The sequence below is a fragment of the Pollachius pollachius genome (genome assembly GCF_949987615.1).
Source record: "Pollachius pollachius genome assembly, chromosome: 9".
Lineage (NCBI taxonomy): Eukaryota > Metazoa > Chordata > Actinopteri > Gadiformes > Gadidae > Pollachius > Pollachius pollachius.
In genome coordinates, this window is record NC_136942.1 from 20,664,076 (window position 1) to 20,685,139 (window position 21,064).

Genomic DNA, 21,064 nt, shown 5'->3' on the forward strand with positions numbered 1-21,064 from the left:
TAGTGGTTAGGGCCTGCTCACAGCTGAATAAGAATATTCTCTGAATAAGAATATCTCTCCTCATTGTCACGTTTTCTCAAAGAGCGAGAGCAAAGAGTTTGTTTGCCTCATTGAATGCAGTGTTTTGGGGGCCTCAGGTGGCAGATTCCAAAGTCCAAGAAACATAAGGTTATTAAAAGATTTTATTTCAAAAAGGATTAATAACAAAGATGGCCCAAATCAAACAATATCATCCAATTCATATAGTGCATTTAATGATAAGAAAAAGTACAAAATATGAATGTGTTCATAAGCTCAAAGCTTAAAATAAAAGAGTAGTTAAATTCACACCTTTAATAGCGAAAGAATTCCAGAACAATGTGTTGTGATCTAATGGATAACTTGGCGTAATTTGTAATCAAGAACCTCACGAGGCTAGTGTGCTTTGATTAAGTGAGTTCATCTCAGGAGGACGGGTATAGAATCAAGCTGCCTTTGTTTCCATGAGCCACCGTATTTCTCCTTATAATGCAATTCTGGCAATTAAGCAGAGTGGGGGAGTCAGGTGTGTGTGTGTTGGGGGGTTGAGAGCAGCATTGAGGCGTCAGCACTACTACCCTACTACGAGGGGATCCCCCCAACCTGCCATCTGCTGTAGGAGTAGCATGGCTGTAATCCCCACAATGAGATGTGTGAGGGCAGCTCTGTCTGGGCCGATGTCGTGGTTACTAAACAAGTACATTCAACAGAAGAAAGATCTGTGTTCAAAGTCCACAGAGGCCTGCTCCACATTGTTACCATCCTTTCTAGCATAGATTCATCTTTATGTCTGGAATCAATTTAACCATTTAAATCGAAACAATGCAAGGTATACCCCTCCACTACGTGTATCACACAATCTAACAGCAATTTGAGAACCAACTTTTTTTCCAATGGTAAGATGTCCACTATATTTTGTGCAACCAAACTAAAAAAGTTAAATGCAAAACAACTGGCCATAACAAACTAAAAACTTGTAACATAATAATCCCTGAACAGACACGTCATACATGCCTTCTGATAGGGTGCATAAGGTATCCCAAAATGTGAACTATTACTTAAAAAAAAAAAAAGGTTTTCTTCCTCAGATTCCCTGGTACTCGTTCCTGCAGTGGCCGGGGCTAAGAGGCTCCGCCCGGACACCACGCCTTGGGAGGAAAGAGGACTTTAACTCATGAACCTTGTTTATTAAATGTTGAACATACAATCCCCAGACACTAGTGAGGCTCATACAAATATTGGTCATCTTCCATAACAAAACCTAGTAAGTAAGCCTCCTACTACTATACTACTATAAGTACTACTCACCTACTATAAGTACTACTCATCTCGGTTGTTTTTGGGGAGGATTGGGACCATAAGCGGTTTAATTCAGTTCTAAGTCTTTCTGGATTGCATTCTCTACAACAAAAACTACCAGCCGCTCACCTGAGAAGGCTGCAGCGGAACGCCTGCAGACGGGGGAAGGCCGCCTCCGCACTGCGCGTCTGGCTCTCATCGCTCCACAGTCTCTCCGCCGCGGCACACGCCCTCGGCCTGCACACACACGGGCACAGCAATGAGACGTACAGCGCAATGCATCAATTCTCCCCATGGCTTCTTTTGAGCCCTGAAAAGAAAGAGTTACTGTTTCCTACCAGAGGCGAGGAGAGAGGTTGGTGGCGTCGACATATTCCCCCCACATGCTGACCTCGCCACCGATCACCAGCTTCTTCTGCTCCTCCGTACCTGAGGACACAACATGTGAAACACTCAGTTGCCTTAATTATACTATCTTCTGCATCCATGCCTCATCACAACAATCCATCAACAAGAGGTTAGTGTTAAAATTAAGCCATTTTGTGTTTAAAAAGGCATGCATGACAAGCCTGTGTAAGTGTGTCTACGTGTGTCCTACCATTCTCCTCAATAAGTAAGCACCACCACCGCCACCTAATACTACATGAGCCATGGCACACACACCAGAGAAGTTCAGTGGCTGCACATTGTAAGAGATCCGCCAGTCCTGGCCATAGGCGATGTGGTTGATGTACCACGGAGCTCCCAGCAGGACCCTGTGGCCCGCCTTGGTCATCCTGCTCGTCTCTGCTTTATAATCAGCAGGGAGCCCTTTCCAAATGTGCAGAATCGTGTCCTTGGGAATCTAAGTGTAAGCATTGAACATAAGTATTGTTTTGCTCATCTGCTCTATTATACATACATTATATACACACATAATGGCAGTAGGACATACAAACACAGCAACATATAGTACTGGTTAGTTAAGACAAGGTTTAGACAGTTAAAACCCACATTAAAAAGAATGTAATGCTTCAGAGTTTAAATTCTGAAACAAAGCTTTTTCCTACACCCACAACAAATTCAATGTTGCTACTGAATAGTCGTAAATTAAACGTGAAAGTCATTACAATGGTTTCCCATTCAATTATTGTAAATATTTTTCTATTTGGATTAAAAGAGATGACTAAAACGGATCTGATTATAAAGAAGCAATCCAGAAGGGCAAGGAGAAGTCAAGAGAAATTGTCACTTCAAATCTTTAGTGCCACCTAGTGGTATATTGATCAATACACACATACTATGTGCATGATCGAAAAGAATCTCTGCAAAAACACCACAAAACACTAAAATAAAAGAAGCCACATCAATACACATTGACTGCAACCAAACACAGCACACTTGGTTAATGCTAACCCTTGAATGCGAGGGGCCACACTTTGTAGTAGCGGGCCCAGTTGCGTATGGGCACTGGCTGGTCTAGATACCAGGGAGAGGCCAGAATCGCCTGCAGCCCTGCCTTAGTCACCTTGCGGAGCTCACACAGATAGCAGCCCCTTCTCCATACCTCCACCACTTTTAGAAAACTGTGCTGTGAAACAATCATCTCTTTTTTCTCAAAACATGAATTAAAAAACAAAAATCATAATTCATTTAGATAAAGTCAAACCAATTGGTTGGACATGGTTTGTGGTATGACGTTAATCTTGATGGCATAAAGTTATACATTCAAATACTCAAGTGGAAGCAGAAGACTGAAGTTGTGACTTACCCGCTCATGGTAGTCGAAAACATCTTGCCACACGATAGAAGTCTTGTTAAAATTTGAAGTGATGTTGACTATGCTTGGAATACAGAGAGCGTCCTCTGTTACATACGGCAATACTTTCCCCCCAACAATGTACAAGCCCCTTTACAGGGGAACCCACATGTAGTTCCTCTCTGATCAATATCTGTTAATGGTGCTGTCAGTAAGATGGAAGAGCTTTTAACCTAAGTGTTATTTGTTCGAAACGGCAAATTCATTCATCTGTTAGTTAGTGCACTGTGAGAATATTTGTTTGTGTTGACTGTGCGCGACTTTGAATGAGCCTAATTAGATTTTAGAAAGCTTCAGGGCATCCCTCCCAGGGTTTGAAAACACTTGTTAATGACAGAGAAAGTTAGATAGGGAGCAGAGAGTGGACTTCTTATTTACAGTTTTAAGTCTTGACTCCTTACACACTTTCTCTCGAATCGTACCTACAGCACCCTTAAAATTAACTACTAATTTGGCCTGAACGAAAACATGATGCTCTTCTTTTATTTAACTGAAGACCATGATGTTGAAATATTTTTCTCTACAATATGCTGAACCCCAATCAGAGGGCGGAAGAGTCATCTTGTTAAACCATTTATAAACATGACTACTAATATCCTGCTACTCACTTCTCCATGTAGAAGGATTCCAGTTTGGTGTAATCTTTCCCAAATCCCATCTTCTGCATGAATACCTGGACATCAGGGTTGGACTGCCTATAGGATATGTATTCATGTCATTTATATTGATTTTGGTTTGTAAAACATTCTTTTTACATGAAGACTTGTTTGAACTACATTATGAGGGACTCATTTTATGATCCATCAAGTTCGGACCTACCAGCAGCTAAAGTTGACCTCGTCTCCCCCCAAGTGGAAATAGGGATCAGGGAACACTGAAGTCACTTCCTTGAGGAACTGGCTCATGAATGTGTAGCTGAGGGCGGACGCTGGGTTAATCGGTCCGAATGTCCCAGACGGGGAGCTACCTCTGTAACAAGGGGTCAACAAATTGGGCTGCCCTGCATAGGAAAGGAATTGGGAGAGGAGAGGAACCGGAGGGGCATTTAATCCATTAAACCATAACCAGACTTTTAGTGGAGTAAAAAAACAGCAATAGTTTAAAGTACTAGATAATAATACTTTTTATGGACACAATTTACAAAAAGGTGGGGGGAAAAACATAAGCAATCAGCAGTTAAATTAACGCGGCTCTAAAGACTAAATGTAGTACATATGCACAAAGAATACAATAATAACATCCACCACTTTACTTATGTCACTAGGTGTGAGGGTGGATATTAACCGTACCTTTCCCCCATGACTGCGTGTGGCCGGGCGAGTCGAACTCTGGGATAACGCGGATCCCTCTGAGCCTGGCATGGGTAAGCACCCTCCGAACATCAGACTGGGTGTAGATGTGACTCATGGGGTGGTATGCACCCTGGAGAAAATAAAAAGTTAACGCTCAGAGCGGATTTCATTCATTTGTATTCAAATATTTACAATATTTAGGTTTTTTTTATATACCATATGCTTGGGAATATATCAAAATATCATGTTGTTTATGAATATACATGTGAAATGTTAAAATTGAAATTTGTAGCGAAATAATGCCTAGCACTGCTTCGACAGCTCTAGTTTCAATCAATCATTTTTTAGGACTAATACATGTTAGGCAGCACTGAGGGGGCTGAATGTTAGCCTCACCTTACTGCTGAGGTCAGGAAAGGTACGACTCTGGTAGGGGAATGAGGGATCATCCACGATGTGCCAGTGGAACACATTCAATTTAGTATAGGCCATGGCGTCCTGAAACACAAGGGTGGGTTTATATGGCTGTTGAATATTGAAATATATACTTTTTGTATCAGAGTCCCTTGAGTATTACCAGGGTGTTTAAAATGGCCTTCAATGGCAAGTAGTGGCGGGAAGTGTCCAGCAAAATCCCTCTGTACTGGAAGCTTGGAAAGTCCTCGATCTCTGTCTTGTTTATGAAGTACTACAATAAACGGCACCGGGTGGGAAGAGACCGGACGTCAATAGTTGATGGAAGAAAGAAAGAAAATAATTGTATACTTAAAATAGACAATCCTATCTCACAGTGCCGTCTTCATCTTGGTTAACCAGTTGGCTGAAGGTTTCCAGACCTGTTAAAACAGAGAGCACAATTGCTAGATACCACATAACCTCTCCCTGGTTTTATCAACCAATAAGTCAACAATGGCACAACATTTTGTATCAAAATAATGTGTGGATCACTTTTCTTAACAGAGCTAGTTGACTAACTTTGATGAATTGAAATAATCCATTGTAATCCTTTTTCCTCCATGATAAAACACAGTATGGCAAGGTAGGTTATTACCTCTGAGAGCACCCCACACCGTTTCAGACTTCAGAACTGCCTGTCCTGCAGATACATTCAGCTGGTCTACAACACAAGCAGGAGCCATTGGAGGAGACAAAACAATACATAATGGTCAACTTTGCCAGAACCCCTGTTAAACGTGTCAGACACATACTGACTGGTTTAAGTTTCACTATTTCTTCCTTACATCTTTCCGACGAGCCTTCATTTGGGTAGCCATCGCAATCTTTTTGGTGCATCTTGACCACCAAAGAAAACGCTTTTTCCTCAGTTGAAGGGAAGACACCATTACCTAGTCATGAGAGTTTAGAGAGTTTATAAGTTAGCGTAGAACATGGTGAGAGTATCTTATTACATTGTATAATCGATTGTGTTTGCTGGCGCTTTTAAACTATAACGTCATTAACCTGGATACGTCTCGAGTTTCAAAATGTCCACAATGGCTTAAAATCTCTGTTAAGAAGAACTGAATCCCACTGGCTCTACCAATGAAAAGCAAGTAGAGAACCAGTGGAGTGTAACGCACATATTACCCTATATTATACAGGTTTAAAAGTAATAAACTGTGCTTAAAAAAATGTAAGCTGGACAATGTCATGCATGCTACAATGTCTTCCATCAACAGCAGCTCACCTTTATGTTGTTTATTGTTTTTATTATACACCCTCATATAGGCTATCTTATACCCCGTGAAATGTTAGGGAAGGTTTGCACATAGATTAAAAAGTAATATCATAATAACTATGCATTATCCTTATAGTTCCGCGTTCTTTAAGAAAGTAGTCCAATCCGGATCGCTTTTAACTCACTTTATTTGTTAAAGTATTTCGGTATGGTAACTATGAAGCAAAAGGAGGGGAATTGCATGGACACGCGTGTGAGCGACAAACATAAGGCCTCTGTATCTAACTCCCAAGTATGGACTGCCGGATGTTTCCGATCTCGTTGGCTCCAGGCCCTGGTTTAATACCGAGTAGGCGTGGCCTATGTGACGTATTGGCTCCGCCCTCCTCACCTGTCTAAAGGTGCTGCCATCTGTGGCTGGTGTAGTTATTGCAGCTTATATGTCGGGTCCTGCCCCCCTTTTTGCTATGTATAGTAATTACAGCTTATGTGTTCGATCCTACTTCCTAGTGGCTTTGTATGGTATTTACGGCTTATGTGTTCGATCCTACTTCCTAGTGGCTATGTGTGGGCAGCTTATTTGTTCAATCTTACTTCCTAGTGACTATGTACGGTAGCCCATGTGCTTAAAATACGTAACAATAGTCAATAGGTCTGGGTGGCCCCAGACCTATTGACTATGGGGATAATGCATAGGTATTATGATTGACTCTACAAAGGACTTGACACAACAAAACAACCCTCGCCACAATGCAGTGACCATGAAGCATTCCTCCACTCATATGTGACACGATTGTAATGCCACCACATACCCAACACAACCGCCATAAAGAAGTACAACTACAACTATATCTAGCCTGGCAGAGTAGTGGGTGGGCTGAGCGCCTGCACGAAGCCTTTTTACTTTTAAACTTGCTTACCTGAAGTCAGATCTGGGAAGATCAGAGGAAAATATCTGGTAAACGCAGAGTCCAAAAGAGAGCAGTCTGTCATAATGGAGGCTTGATCTTCTCCATAATGGAAGTTGAAATGAGTCGGGCTCAATGGATACCGTTCCTCTGAAATGGCAAGTTTCTGTGGTAAAGGCCACACGCTTTCCACTGTGTTAAGGTCCAACACTAACATCATCAGCGCAGGCAGACATAGTGTACAGCTGGATATAGAGCTCGCCATTACCGACGGTCAGGTTGTAGGCTCAACTGGGTTTCAGCGCTGGTGGTACCGGGTAGTCAGGTGCTCCCAGTCTCGCAGTCACATGACTTAAGGGTAGGGACAAGATGTGGTTATGATGAGTACAACAATTACAGACTAAATAAATAAAATAAATAAATACATAAGCAAACAATGCCAATGGCAAGTTGTTTTAACAGACTAATAATGCACCGCAAAATATGTGCAATGTGCAGGAACCTCTGCAGAGGTGTGAAATACATTGCATTGCAATAACCCGCATATATAATATTTTTTATTAGGGCAACGCTTCAGAACTATAATATTATGTCGTTGCACGTGTTTTTCCACATGCACTGGGGTTGTTTTGGTTTTATTGGAGTTGTACGGGCTCCGTGATCTGACGTAAGGGCCTCGTCAGAGAGCGACGCTGGCTCTCTTTGTTGGCTTAGCAGCAGCCGCCGCGACGTTTTGTTGTTATTTTTCGGCTGCGGTGGAAAATTAGGGTCGGGACGAATTTGTGAGATTACACAGAACACCGTTTCACACGGATAAGGTCCTCAGGCTCAGTGCTTGTCACCCCGTTGATAACCACTCCTAGGAATGGACTCGGACGAGGGCTATAACTATGAGTTCGACGACGAGGAGGAGGAATGCAGCGAGGACAGCGTGGAAGAGGAGCCCGAGGACGACACCCTGGAGCTCGGCGAGGTGGAGCTGGTCGACCCCGTGGTCGCGGGCGGGGAGCGGGATGACTGCGGCGGCGACACCGGGGGCAGTGGACACGGCCCCGGGCAGGAGGAAGAAGACTACCGTTTTGAAGTGCTGACCGCGGAGCAGATCCTACAGCATATGGTGGAGTGTATACGGGAGGTCAACGAGGTCATCCAGGTAGGGTTTTGATATGTCAGCCACGGAGGAGAACCTGGGGTGGTGGGAGAGGATCCCGAGCAGGCCGTTAGCTTAGCCGGCTAGGGCTAGGCTACTTGCTGGAGTGTCAGTGTCACAGTCGGCAGTGTTTAAAAGTAACCGTTAGGATGACTTGGAACCATTCCTAATAAAGTAATAATTTTGTGATGGTGGTAATGGTTTAAACCATTAAGAAAAAGGAGATTACCCACGTTGAAGTTGTTAATGTTGCGATGTAACGGATCCCGGGGAGTAGTCGGCTCCCGAGTGAGAAGTTGGCACCTAGCATCGCTTTCCCTGCTAACAACCGATTAGCTGTGACTGAACAGACTAAATATAAAAACCATCCTTGTGATCGTTTGTTTGTGTAGTTAGCTAGAACCCGAGCAATCCCCCCAGTGCCTAACATTGTCCTGTGTCATGATTACTGTGCGATTTAAGAAGTTAATATCTTCGCCAGGGTAAGGAAGGATTTGTCATCGCGCTAGCGAAGCTAGGGCTGCTATCGCTAGCGGCTAGTCAAATCCTGTTGACGCGTTCTCTCATCTCAAACCTTTACACGTTCAAATGATTCCCAACCAGACAACCCATGTAGGCTTTACTGGAAGACCTTTAACGTTACTTGGCTCTATTCTGATTTAAGCTAATTGTCTTACTGGCACTTCTCAGTGTGGTCTGAGGCGACACATGAGCCTGGTCGTGACCTGACCTTATTTAGGCCTTGTAGTTAGACTTTGACATGACAACAAAGATTAACACTATAACAGTTATTATTGTTGCTTGATCCTGCCAAACACAAATAAAGGTATCCTTACGCAATCCAAGCTGACATGAGGGCAGTAGACACTGGTGGGGTGTCTACTAAAAATAGCATTGAGGCATATTACTTTCTCTAGGTGGAAATAGAGAGAACAAATGCTGACCGTAGACGCTGTGAAATGTATATAAAATAACACTAAATATAAAGCACCTGCGCATATCATTGATTGACCGACTTAAGTCAGTGTGATTTGTTGACTTTGTAACGGTGTGCGTTGGCAGGTGAGCGTCCCGAGGTGTTGAACGCCTCTGTGATAGACTTGAGGCAGAGTTACCACTGGGGGACATTAATGCGGGAATGACAAGCTGGGAGGCTCGTAGCAAACATTGCAGTCAAAATACAAATACATCCTTTTATAAACCATGCAGAATACTAACTAAAGTTAGCGAGATAGTGTAATGAAATGGACATACTCCAGTTATCTCTTGATGGTATAGGCTGTGACCTATACCTTGTGAAATTATGCTGGTATTTATAGTTGGGAAATCCTTGTTATTGTAAAGGGATAACTGCTGCAAAGACGTACAGCAGGTGAGTCGTTTTTTAGATGCAGGTCATCAATGAGCAGATGGGTGTCATGCCTCTTGCTCATGGGTGCCTAACCTGCAGACATTGGGGTTTGAACCCAGAATCATTCTGAAATTGAAACACCCTGACCACTTGACTGTCCTGCTCTGGAATCTCTCCAGTGTCAAAATATCTTGTACTCTAATAATGATCCAACCATTTAAATGGTTGGAATTGCACCTTAACACTAGTAGATGGAAATTTTTAATTTGTTCGAAAGTTATGGGGATTTTTTATATGGCTTTCATGCAAACATTTGAGACAATTTGACACTTGCTAATCTGACGATTATTACTTGGATTGATTGACTGTAATCGTTCTTGTTGCTCCATTAAGGAGAGTTTGACTCTAACCCTTTCTCATTATTGTTATAGTTGTAATCGTTGTGAATCTTTGGAAGCACTGTACATCCATAATTTTCAGCCAAAAGAAAGATGTTTAGGCTATTTGTATTTTAAGGAATTCCAATCGATAAATAGTTAACGCGTTTGCTAATATTATTGCTTATTTTAACTTTGGAATTATTCCCTTCTGGTTCAAGTGATCAACCAGGCATAGTACAGCCACCAGGCTGTACTATGAGACAACCCCAAATGACAACCCCAAAGGTGCATATATGAACTCCGAAAAATGTGTCATTGCCACAGTGATCTTTCTCTGTCGTCATTTGACATTTTGTACACTGCTGTAAGACTTTCTGAGACTTGACATTTGCATGTAACATCAGGCAGTCAAAGTAAAAACAATCCCTACGCTGAGGCCAATGCTTTAAATATGTTATGCTGGTGACATAGGGAGCTTTATAAGACCTTAATGACCCAATAGCAGGCGTTGTAGATTTGATACAAACTGCATGTTGATGTATATCAATGTTCTTCCCTCCAGAATCCAGCAACAATTACACGTATTCTTCTCAGTCACTTCAACTGGGACAAAGAGAAGCTCATGGAAAGGCACGTATAACTGCAATTCAAAGGTGCATCTACTTCCTGTTGATGCTCATACACCAATCTTTTATTGATGCATTCTCTTAATTTTTATCCCTCCAGATATTTTGATGGTAACCTGGACAAGTTGTTCTCAGAGTGTCATGTGATCAACCCTAGTAAGAAGTCTCGGACCCGTCCATCCATCAACACGAGATCATCTGCACAGGACATGCCATGTCAGATTTGCTATCTCAACTACCCCAACTCGGTGAGTTTCCTCACAGTGCATGGACATTGACACTGACTACCGGCTGGGAATCTCTCGGTCACCCGTCTTCTGTCTTCTTTCTCCGTGAGCTGTGCATGTGTGCAATAGACAGTGTGTCGACTTGACCCTCTGAGATATGTAAAGGGCACCATTCATTCGGTGGGCAGATGGACAGATCACAATCTCCTTTTTCATGGTCTGATTTGCAGAAACAATTCATTTATACTTCTTTTCTTTAAGATTCTTAGTCCAAATCTCCAGTTCAACACTGTTCTGCACAGACTTGTTGCACATTCCTGTTTTGTATTCAGTATCATATTTCTTCTCCTAATAATACACACTCTAGAGGGGCTCAATAGTTTCTGAATATTCTTAGAGTTGTTTGATGGTATATTTTTCATGCATCAACCCCAACGTTGCAATGAATGATTCTCGGGACAAAAGCCACGGGTGGCCGTCTGAGGAGGATGAAATGCCCATGAGGCTCGGTGGGTCTTTAGATCCTAAACCAGCGTCACCAGATAAAAGCGCTACGCTGGAAGCTAAGGAGATCAGTCATGATGGCACCGCGCTGAGATATCAAAATTATGTTTGTGTGTATTGTTCACATACAATATACTTATATACCAAATATATGATGTATCTTAAAGAAACTGTCCCAAATTGTACATTGATACACTATATACACTAAATAGTATTAACTGAGTTCTCAACTACATGAGTGGTTATTATTCATTGGTTCCTATTATTATGTCATTAGAAAATCTTACTGTTGCCATTATTATTATTAGATCCATATCTCCTAAGGCTTTCCTTAGTAGGAGATTAGTATCTCCTCAACTTAAAAAAAACTTAACAGATGGTCTGTCTAGGGAATGATCCTGCTAAACTTTATAGGCCTAATAGGCTACAATGTGTGTCTTATCGTTTTTGATTGTAACTGATGTGACTGATGTGATTTGATAAATGCATGCATTCATCTTTCGAATGCAAGACGTAGCTTGAGATTTAAGTAATGTCTGTCTAATTTCTAAATCAGCTGTGTTTTCAGAACCAAATTAGAGGAGACTATCAAAGAAAATACAATATTTCAGGTCGATGGGGGGATAGGCGGTGCTGGGTTGGGGTGGTTCTTGCGGGTGTACTATCGACACACCGGTGTGTCACACGGCAGTCGCACTGTTGCACCACTCAGCCCTCAGCTTTTCCTACATTGCCTTCCTCAGTTGTGTTACCTCTTGCTGTTATGCATGTTATTGTGGCTTGGTTATTATCCATGGTGCATCATCTTCTGCCCTTTTCACAGTACTTCACTGGCCTGGAGTGTGGACACAAGTTTTGCATGCAGTGCTGGGGAGATTACCTGACCACCAAAATCATAGAGGAAGGAATGGGCCAGGTATTTACCAGCACCGACCAAATGTTTAGATGAGCATATTTCAAGAGCAGACAAATCAGTCATTCCCCTGTGTTTTCCCCCTCTTCTTTCCAGACAATTTCTTGTCCCGCTCATAGTTGTGACATTTTGGTTGATGACAACACAGTCATGTGAGTATCTTGTTTTTGCTTCATTTTTTTTGGCCACCTGGGATGTCATTTTATCTGACTGGATGGCCCATTTAGCCATAACAGTATCTCTGTATTAAACCTTGAACCATGTTGTATTGTATTCATTTGCTCTGTATTGTGATTAGTGAAGTCAGTCTTTTGATTGAAAAAAAATGTAACCTCTTGCTGGCAGCCTGTCTAATCGGCTGGCTCTACGTCTAAGAATTAATAACCCTGATGAATTAACAGAGTACAAAAATATATATGAAAACGCTGTAACCTCTGGTGATTTCTGGTGCACTTTCCCATCCCCTGTACATGGTGGGGCAGGCCGAGATTGGAGGTTGTCCTTGTTGTATTGGCATCTAGGCTAATCTGTTGGCATAGTGCTGAGGGTGATAGTAATGTCTTAACCCACATCTTGGCCCCCCTCTCTATAAAGATGGTGGATAATGTATTATCAGGTTAGCTTGTATGCCGATTCATACACAAAAAGGACATCTATGAATACTACTGCTATAAAGTGAGGCTATATATAACACTAATTTAACTTTGGCCTCATAAGGGTTATGCCATTCCTCAATGAAGTTCTTGCTTTCATTGCTGGCATATCGCCACTAGAAACGCAGAGCTTTCTCCTCCGTATTGTGGCAGTTTTGTTTTCACCATGGGACATGTGACCTTTTAATGCAGATGCTGGTTCAATGCAATGGATGCTAATGTTTGTGTTGATCTTCCCTGCAGGCGCCTCATAACAGATTCAAAAGTGAAGTTGAAGTACCAGCATTTAATTACAAATAGTTTTGTAGAGGTAAGATGGCCTGATATCCCTGCCACGCAACATGCCATCTATGGATTTATGCCCCGGCTTTCACATGGTGTACGTGATCTCATACTGTTCTCCGTGTCTCCCTTTTCAGTGTAATAGACTGTTAAAGTGGTGCCCTGCGCCAGACTGCCATCACGTCGTCAAAGTGCAGTACCCCGACGCCAAGCCTGTGAGGTGCAAGTGCGGCCGGCAGTTCTGGTAAGAGCAAGTCATGGCCAGGCCCACAGCTGCCCTCCATCTCCCCTAAAAGTAGAGCGTTACTTATACCTTCAAAGGACGCAGTCTGCTCACAAGCCACCGCTCGGCATAGATGAGCCAGCAGGACACTCTTGGAGCCTCCCCAGGATTCCTGGATCCATCTGGACATCAGCAATGTGCATGCATAGAGCCTAGCCAAAGCAGCCGTCGTGCTGTTTATAGCTTGTTGTTTAATATGGCTTTAAAACATCAGTTTGTGGGAGGATCCCAGTCCTCTGCGGTCAATGAAGACCAACAGTAGTGTGTTCCACATCGTTATAATCACAGTTGATGTAAACACTGTTGATTCCTCCTATTGGCTACTTTTATTTTAAGTAAAACATTGTCTATATTAGGAGCACTAGTTTGAATGATAGTCTAACAAATCAGTCTTCAGATTAATATTTTACATTTAATAGCTAAAGTCTGATGGCAGACGAGCTCAGGTCTGGGTTAACAAGGGGATTTCACTTTCTTACGCTTCTTATTTGTATCATGGGGGACCTGGAAGAGCGTAGGAAGTGAACACCCAGACAGCACTAGTCAATAAAAAAAAGCTAAAACCACTGTACCAATACACTGATTCAAATTTCATTCTGAAAGTTTGGGGTTCTTCGGTCTAATATACGCAACAGGAAGTAAGGCATGTCTCCGCCCCTTGTAGTATCTAGTTTCCTGGTCAGACTCTGTGCCTATACCCCCCCCCCCCCTTAAAGTTCTGCTGTAACATAGTACGACTCGTGGAACAGCGATTAGAACGATACTAAAAGGAATTGGTTTCAACTCAATTATTTATCATTTGTCATTCATTGCAGCTTCAACTGTGGAGAGAACTGGCATGATCCTGTAAAGTGCAAGGTATGTTCAAGCAAACTTTTACTTTTGACCCCAACCCCTCCTCGTGACTTGAGATGTATGAAAGTTTCTTTTTTTGTATCATGCGGCTGCAGAAATGAAACAAAGGCTTCTAGCCTTCCATTCGGTGTGATGCAGGGCCTGCAGGAGACTTGCCTTGTTATCTCACCGGAAGTGGGCCCCAGAACATGCCCATAACACCATTAGTGCCGTTCCTGACTCGCCTCACTGACCTGCTGTTAAATTGTTTGAGCGCTTCTCACTGACTCTTGTTTGTATATTTCAGTGGTTGCGGAAGTGGATTAAGAAATGTGATGATGACAGTGAGACATCAAATTGGATTGCTGCAAATACCAAGGTAGGCACTAGTCTAACAACCATGAGTGTTTAAATGTAAAATATTAACTGTGGTTCCATTCACCTTTTTCTTACCTTAAAATGAAAATCCTATTTCTGCAGTTTAATTGAAGGCTGTGCCCATGATGGCTAATTTTTTTGTCCAATAATTGTTATTTTAATGAATATCATGATTGACTTGCTGGTATGCTTGTTGTTCTATGCAACTTGTTTGTTTCCAGTCTCACTTGTCAGTTGCTCTAGATAAAAACATCTGCTAAACGAATACACGTTACTATATAGTATTACGTATTTTCAATGACCAATCGTTTTCATTTTGCAAGCGTGTATGTCCCCGTGAACATGTTGACCGGAAGTCCACTCACGGCCACGCTGTACTCTGTCCTATTCTCCTATTCTGTTCTATTCCTCTTCCAACAGGAGTGTCCGAAATGCCATGTGACTATTGAGAAAGATGGAGGCTGCAATCACATGGTTTGTCGGAACCAGAACTGCAAAGCTGAGTTCTGCTGGGTATGTCTGGGCCCATGGGAACCGCATGGCTCTGCCTGGTATGTTAAGACAACAAATTACATGTGTGTGTTTGTGTGTCGTACATTTGTCACATTCATAGAATAATTAATTGAATAATGTTTGTAAATAATATGCTTATGCTTGATCATTTGGTAACCTAATGTGATAATGCAATTATTGTTTGTTTTAAGGTACAACTGCAACCGCTACAACGAGGATGACGCCAAGGCAGCCCGCGACGCACAGGAGGTTGTAGTGATGTTTCTAGCCTCCTGTACCCTTGCATTTGAATTCGCTACCATACAATGTACCATACAATGTGTCCTTCTGCTAACCTCATATTCCCACACTGCCGAGACGAAGGGATCATGTCCCCCCCCACTCTGAACGGTACCGTAGCACACGTTGGCCTGGCTGCACCCGCTTGCCCAGCAGGAGGCAGCGCTGCCTCTTCACTGTAACAAAAGGAGGTGTTGTGCTCTCTCGCAGCGTTCCAGGGCAGCCTTGCAGAGGTACCTGTTCTACTGCAACCGCTACATGAACCACATGCAGAGCCTGCGCTTCGAGCACAAGCTGTACGCGCAGGTCAAGCAGAAGATGGAGGAGATGCAGCAGCACAACATGTCGTGGATCGAGGTGCAGTTCCTGAAGAAGGCCGTGGACGTGCTGTGCCAGTGCCGCTCCACGCTCATGTTCACCTACGTCTTTGCCTTCTACCTCAAGAAGAACAACCAGTCCATCATTTTTGAGGTGCATCTACTGTTAAATTGCAGCGCTGTTGAATTATGTGGAAAAGCATTTATTGGTTTGGAGACGTTATTCAGGCACGGGCGTGAACCCACCCAACTATAGGAAGACAACCAAGCAGCAACACGTTCTGGGTTGAATGTCTTTTGGCTGCAAACTGGAAATTCATAAACGTAAACAGCCAGGTGAACGTTACCTCGTCCCAGGTTAAAATGAGTCATGAGTCACACCAGACGTTGCATTGGAGTTCAAAGCCCTCGTCGAAATACGGTCTGACGACTATATAAAGCAATTTGGTGGTCACTCACTGAAACAGGGAGGGTTATTAATTATTCAGTGGCTGAATGGTGGAAACTTGGTTATTTTTAAGTTGTAGGAGCAAAATTCCAAAACCCATGACCACACAAAGTTGATGTTCTTCATTAGGATTGTCCGCAACAAGGAAGAAATGTCCATTTCCCCCGGATGGTCTGTCCAGGAGACAAGCCATTCAACAGCCGACCCTTGTTTACATTGTGTCAAACAAAGAATTTTCACCTCTGAATGTGGCAGTCTACTGAGCTATAAGTGTGAAGGCAGCTTTTAGGGCCTGTGTACACGGGCGTTGTTCGGTCGTAGAAAAGTGTCTAAGAGCGCAGGGATGAAGCGCCCGTGTGGGGATGGAGGGAAACCGCTGTTGGACATGGATAGTTTGTCTGACGCAAGCGGACGCTCTGGACAGACCAACAGGGCCAGAACAAGCTCCGCCTCCATTTTCTTGGTAACAAGAGTTTCCGAAGTGACTTAGCTCCGGACTAGATGGGCCCTCTTCAGTATGTAGTGTAGCACACTGCCATTTGCTGTTCTCTTTTAGTCTGGTGAAACTCCATTATAATTGAATCCTCTAGATATTTCAGTGAAAGGACGGAGCTTGTCTTCACTAGCCTACATGAGGCTGAGGGTTAAATCGATCTGTCTTTTTCAAAGAGATGATTATTGTTGGAAAGCGCTCATATTTGTTTATTCACTGATGTAAATAGTTGACATGATTTGTTTTGTCCGGATAATTCTTTTCGGGAGGGTTGTTCATTACGTGCCTGATGTGAAAGCACATTTACTTCTTCAAAGTAGTCTGTTTTAGTTACCCACAAACGTCTCCATTCAGGACATCCAACCGTCTCTGACGGGACTTAAAGGTCCGATGGCATGCTACTTTATGGATGCTTTTATATAGGTGTTAGTGGGCCCCAATACAGTATTTGAAGACGTTCAAGAAATTCAGCCTTGGTGCAGAATAACAGCCAGTACGAGCCAGTCCCACAATGAGCTTTCCACAAATGCGCTGTTTTTTAGAGGCTAATATTGTTTCTTTTTTTTTCATCTATTGTTAGTTATGTTATACAACTTCCTAATGTTTTAATCTGTTCGCTGCTTTCATTCACAAGTGACTGCTTTTTTTTTGTGAAAGTTAAAAAGAAAAGTAGTCAAAATGACTCTTTTTGACCAAAGCAAATTAAACATGAGTCATGTTTTATTTGCTTTGGTCCCCTCCGGGTCAGTCAGATCTCAAGCAGACCTGACCCGGATCGGCCAATCACAACCCTGTATCCATACAGGGCGGGTTTGATACGATGACTGGACAGAGGAGCGCAATGCTTGCAGTTTATTTTACATTTAGGGCATTTGGCGCTTTCATCCAAAGTGACTTACAATAGGTACATTTGTTAACAACCAAGATGGCTGCCACTGAGGAGTCAAGCTTGTTGAAACCGCTTTTGCCACTGTATTAAAGAAACTGGAAGTTATATATTTTTAGAAGAACCCTAGCATTTTTTTTAAGAGGCTTTTGTTGAGAAGATGTGTTCTTCATAGAGTAGGTCCGGCAGGGATCACATCGGGTCAACAGTATCATGTACGTCCACCCATCACCCCGTCAATAGATCCTTTCTGCAGGTGCCACACAAGAAGTGAGTTATCGTTCGTCGCTGCATAGCCTTTGGTTGGCTGTGTGTCAGGGAATGACTTCAGTAGTTTGGCTAGCGCAACTTTGAAGGGATCCAGTTTATTTATTGTACTGATGTTCTTCTGCAAGGTTTCCCATAGGCTTAGCCTTTACAGCAGAGGAGTTATGTTTGCTGTACTTCTAACAGAATTTGCTAAAAGTAGAATTTTCCAACTGGCCCTGCTGGGCGGTAAAAAGCATCTCACCACCGGTTGGTGGCAATGGTTGGTGGTAGGTCTCTCCGTTTGCGTCCAGAGCTATTTTGGTCTCCACACGTTGGTGACGAGCCATGGAAATCGAGAATGATCTTTGAGGATCTGGACTGATTTTGAATCGGTGTGGCATTGTCAGGCCAGTGGAGCTAGGAATCTGTACTCATTTGATCCCGTACAGTAACCCTGTTCTATGACGGCCCGGGGGAAATATATGATAATGTATGTACAATACGTTCAAGTTGCTATTTTTGTGTTTCACTTTGCACCTTATCATTTCTTATCCATCCCCTTTGTGTCAGAGTCCCCGGGATCTCATAGTGACACAGCAAAGTGCACAAGTTGACAATGTGGAGGGTGAAATGTAATTGATTGTTTGTGTGCGTTATCAGAACAACCAGGCTGATCTGGAAAATGCTACCGAGGTGCTTTCTGGCTACTTGGAGCGAGACATTTCCCAGGATTCCTTGCAGGACATCAAGCAGAAAGTGCAAGATAAGTACAGGTAGGTCTGTGAAACGCTGATGCCCAAGTCCGAAGCCACCCCAAGTACACTGTGATGAGTTAAGAACTTGCTAACTCTTGGTGTGTGTGTGTGTGTGTGTGTGTGTGTGTGTGTGCGTGTGCGCGCGGTTGTAGATACTGTGAGAGCAGACGAAGAGTCCTACTACAACACGTGCATGAAGGCTACGAGAAGGACCTGTGGGAGTACATTGAGGATTGAGGACACGTCCCCATGCAACAGACTCTTGAGTCTCTTGACAAACTAGAGCGCAGATGCAATTAAACAGGGCAGCCTGAAACCTCTCCCTCGGCAAACCAACCACTTTTGCATCATTTTTCTTTTCCTGGATTTGTTTAACAAAACCGTCAAAACAAATTATATTTAAATAAATAGTGAGTAAAATTAAACGATTAAATGTACTACAGTATTGTTAGCAACAGAATGAGTCTTGAGACCGCAGAGAATCCAATAAGTACGTCCTCTTTGGCTTGTGTTGCAACAACTCCGCTCAACTATTTGTTTTTTCCCTTATTTTTTTGTTTTTTGCTTGTGAATCTTTTGTGTTTTGATTTTGACTTTTGTTCCGTTGTTTTTTTTTTTTATAGTGTGACAATGTTTTCAACACAGCTTTAAGTGTCCAGGCCATGTCTGCTTTATGTGGTGAGATTCTTGTCTGGGTTGCTTAAAGTGGATTGGCTGAATCGAACGGGCGAAACACGTTTTTGGAAAGAGAAAGGGAAAAAGAAAAACATCTTTTAAAATGAAAAAAGATAAATAAGCGAGTCTGTATTTTTCAATTTGTAAATAATCCATATGCATGGAAGTTAAAGAGCAAGAGTGGCACGTGTTTGCATCATTTTAAATTTAGAAATATTTATTCTTTACCAATATAAAAAGGTGTATTTCTGCGTTGTTCGTTGAGTCTCTGTTCTCCCCTTTGCAATAAGGTGGTCTGCAGAGATCCTGGGCATCGTCCTCCCATCTGTTCACTGCACCTGTCACACTCTTCCTCTCTACGGTGACTTGGGGCTTTATATCGGTTGCCAAGTGATTAAACTAAGGACTCCTCGGCTGTGCACAGCAGGTTTAGGAATCCAACAGAAGATGGCAGGTGTGATGGAATGCACCTGACCTGTCCTCCCTCGATGCTAATGCTTTAATGTAGCCCCTCCCTGCCCCCTAAAAAGAAAAATGGATGTTTAACATTAATACAGCAATGATTATTTACGTGAAACTGAGTGACATTCACTCTTATTCTTGTTTTTCCCTCCTTCACGACATGGCTTAGAATGGCCATCTTTAAGCACCTTCTGGGTGGGGGTGGTCCGACGAGGGAAGTGCACTGACAGTGCAGTGGGGGTGGGCTGGAACACTGCACTAACGGGGTTGAGTGCTCGCATCCCTCCAGCGCAGAGTCCCGGATGCCACAAGGCGGGATTCTCATCACGCTTCTTTGAAGAGATCTTTCGGTTAATCTAGACATTGCTTTAAACCAAGCTACGCAGATGACCTTGCCGTCAGCCCCGAGCAGACAGACAGACAGACACAGACAGGTGACCGGAAGAGGAATATAGGTCTGAGGCTTGTGGAATTTATTTTGTAACGCTGTTCTGCTTTCGCATTCAAGCCTGTGTTTTCGCACACATGGGTTGAAGATTAAATATTGAAATGTTGGCGCCCCTGCAGGTATTGCATTGTTCAGTGTGGTGGTTGCTCTGGATGTCAAGCTCTGCTTGTAAATGCATACGTCTGTGCTACAGCAGTCTTCACAAGACTGACTGGAGAGGACACCAATATACAGCTACTAGTGCAAGTCTGAAGACAACAAGGTGTCGACATCTTTCAAACACATCCTTTACACCAGTTTAACATTTTTGGGACCTCCCCCAAAAGTTTGTGTTTAAAAAATTTATTATTTTAATCCTAGCAAAAATTTAAAAAATGTATTGTTTATTTGAATAAATGTCATGAGAAATCTCATAATTGGGAGTACTGTGTGAGTCATTAGAATAGGAGTGGTCGCGTTCATGACTAACCAAATGTTCATCCATGATGCAACCCTGTACTGTCTATTTTGAATGCACTGTTTGACAGAGCTCCCGTCTTCCAGAATAGGGGGAACATTGATAAAAACTGAATACAATTGTTTTTTAAATCAGGCCATGACCTCACCACGTAAACTAACGGTGTCAATAACGATGCCTAAGTGGCTGTGTGATGTTACGTTTCCATTCATTTGTCTTTCAGTCATTTCGACAAAGTTGGGTGAAATAGGCTCATCCAAGCACCTCCTGTTTATCATGTCTGCTAGTAGTTCATAAGCAATTAAGTTAATATTTGCGATCAAAAGCTAATTTCATCGAATTGAGACATCCCAAAAACTTTTAATACTTTTCTACATATATCTTTTCTTTATGCTATTAAGTGTTTATTTACATAGTGTAAAAATGTGGAAATACATTTTAGTTGTCTGTTTTTGAGAAATATATTAAAGTGCAAAATGTTGCAAACATCCCTTTTGGCATGGGTGAT

General features: G+C 42.6%; 2 protein-coding genes across 4 annotated transcripts; one reads left to right on the forward strand and one right to left on the reverse strand.

Moving 5' to 3' along the window:
- Positions 1-202: 202 nt before the first annotated feature.
- hexa (hexosaminidase A (alpha polypeptide)) lies at positions 203-7,297 on the reverse strand. 2 transcript variants are annotated; one of them, XM_079742952.1, is made up of 14 exons: positions 7,006-7,297; positions 5,649-5,753; positions 5,459-5,524; positions 5,197-5,243; positions 4,985-5,095; positions 4,804-4,905; positions 4,405-4,537; positions 3,935-4,115; positions 3,724-3,810; positions 3,068-3,140; positions 1,981-2,161; positions 1,656-1,746; positions 1,447-1,554; positions 203-1,166 (listed from the first exon to the last, which is right to left on the reverse strand). In XM_079742952.1, exons 1-14 carry the CDS (start codon positions 7,256-7,258, stop codon positions 1,103-1,105), a joined length of 1,602 nt encoding a protein of 533 aa, XP_079599078.1. In that variant the 5' UTR covers positions 7,259-7,297; the 3' UTR covers positions 203-1,102. The 2 variants fall into 2 exon arrangements, with proteins under 2 accessions (XP_079599078.1, XP_079599079.1); XM_079742953.1 differs by lacking the exon at positions 7,006-7,297 and adding an exon at positions 6,095-6,226.
- Positions 7,298-7,685: 388 nt separating this feature from the next.
- Positions 7,686-21,046, forward strand: arih1 (ariadne ubiquitin-conjugating enzyme E2 binding protein homolog 1). Of its 2 annotated transcripts, none has more exons than XM_079743766.1 (14): positions 7,686-8,146; positions 10,437-10,504; positions 10,601-10,748; positions 12,055-12,147; positions 12,241-12,296; positions 13,041-13,107; positions 13,217-13,323; positions 14,178-14,220; positions 14,504-14,575; positions 14,995-15,125; positions 15,279-15,339; positions 15,577-15,837; positions 18,420-18,532; positions 18,667-21,046. In XM_079743766.1, exons 1-14 carry the CDS (start codon positions 7,859-7,861, stop codon positions 18,749-18,751), a joined length of 1,593 nt encoding a protein of 530 aa, XP_079599892.1. In that variant the 5' UTR covers positions 7,686-7,858; the 3' UTR covers positions 18,752-21,046. The 2 variants fall into 2 exon arrangements, with proteins under 2 accessions (XP_079599892.1, XP_079599893.1); XM_079743767.1 differs by having other exon boundaries at positions 15,279-15,336.
- The last annotated feature ends 18 nt before the right edge of the window (positions 21,047-21,064 follow it).

What these genes read in the sequence shown, in the direction of transcription:
- arih1 (XM_079743766.1), top strand. Translation starts at nt 7,859, where the DNA reads ATGGACTCGGACGAGGGCTATAACTATGAGTTCGACGACGAGGAGGAG. An exon ending in GTTGATGACAACACAGTCAT is followed by an intron (nt 12,297 to 13,040) that starts GTGAGTATCTTG and finishes TCTTCCCTGCAG; the next exon opens with GCGCCTCATAACAGATTCAA. An exon ending in TTACAAATAGTTTTGTAGAG is followed by an intron (nt 13,108 to 13,216) that starts GTAAGATGGCCT and finishes CTCCCTTTTCAG; the next exon opens with TGTAATAGACTGTTAAAGTG.
- hexa (XM_079742952.1), bottom strand. Translation starts at nt 7,258, where the DNA reads ATGGCGAGCTCTATATCCAGCTGTACACTATGTCTGCCTGCGCTGATG. An exon ending in GAATCCTTCTACATGGAGAA is followed by an intron (nt 3,141 to 3,723) that starts GTGAGTAGCAGG and finishes CTGTATTCCAAG; the next exon opens with CATAGTCAACATCACTTCAA. An exon ending in GCAGCCACTGAACTTCTCTG is followed by an intron (nt 1,747 to 1,980) that starts GTGTGTGTGCCA and finishes TTGTGTCCTCAG; the next exon opens with GTACGGAGGAGCAGAAGAAG.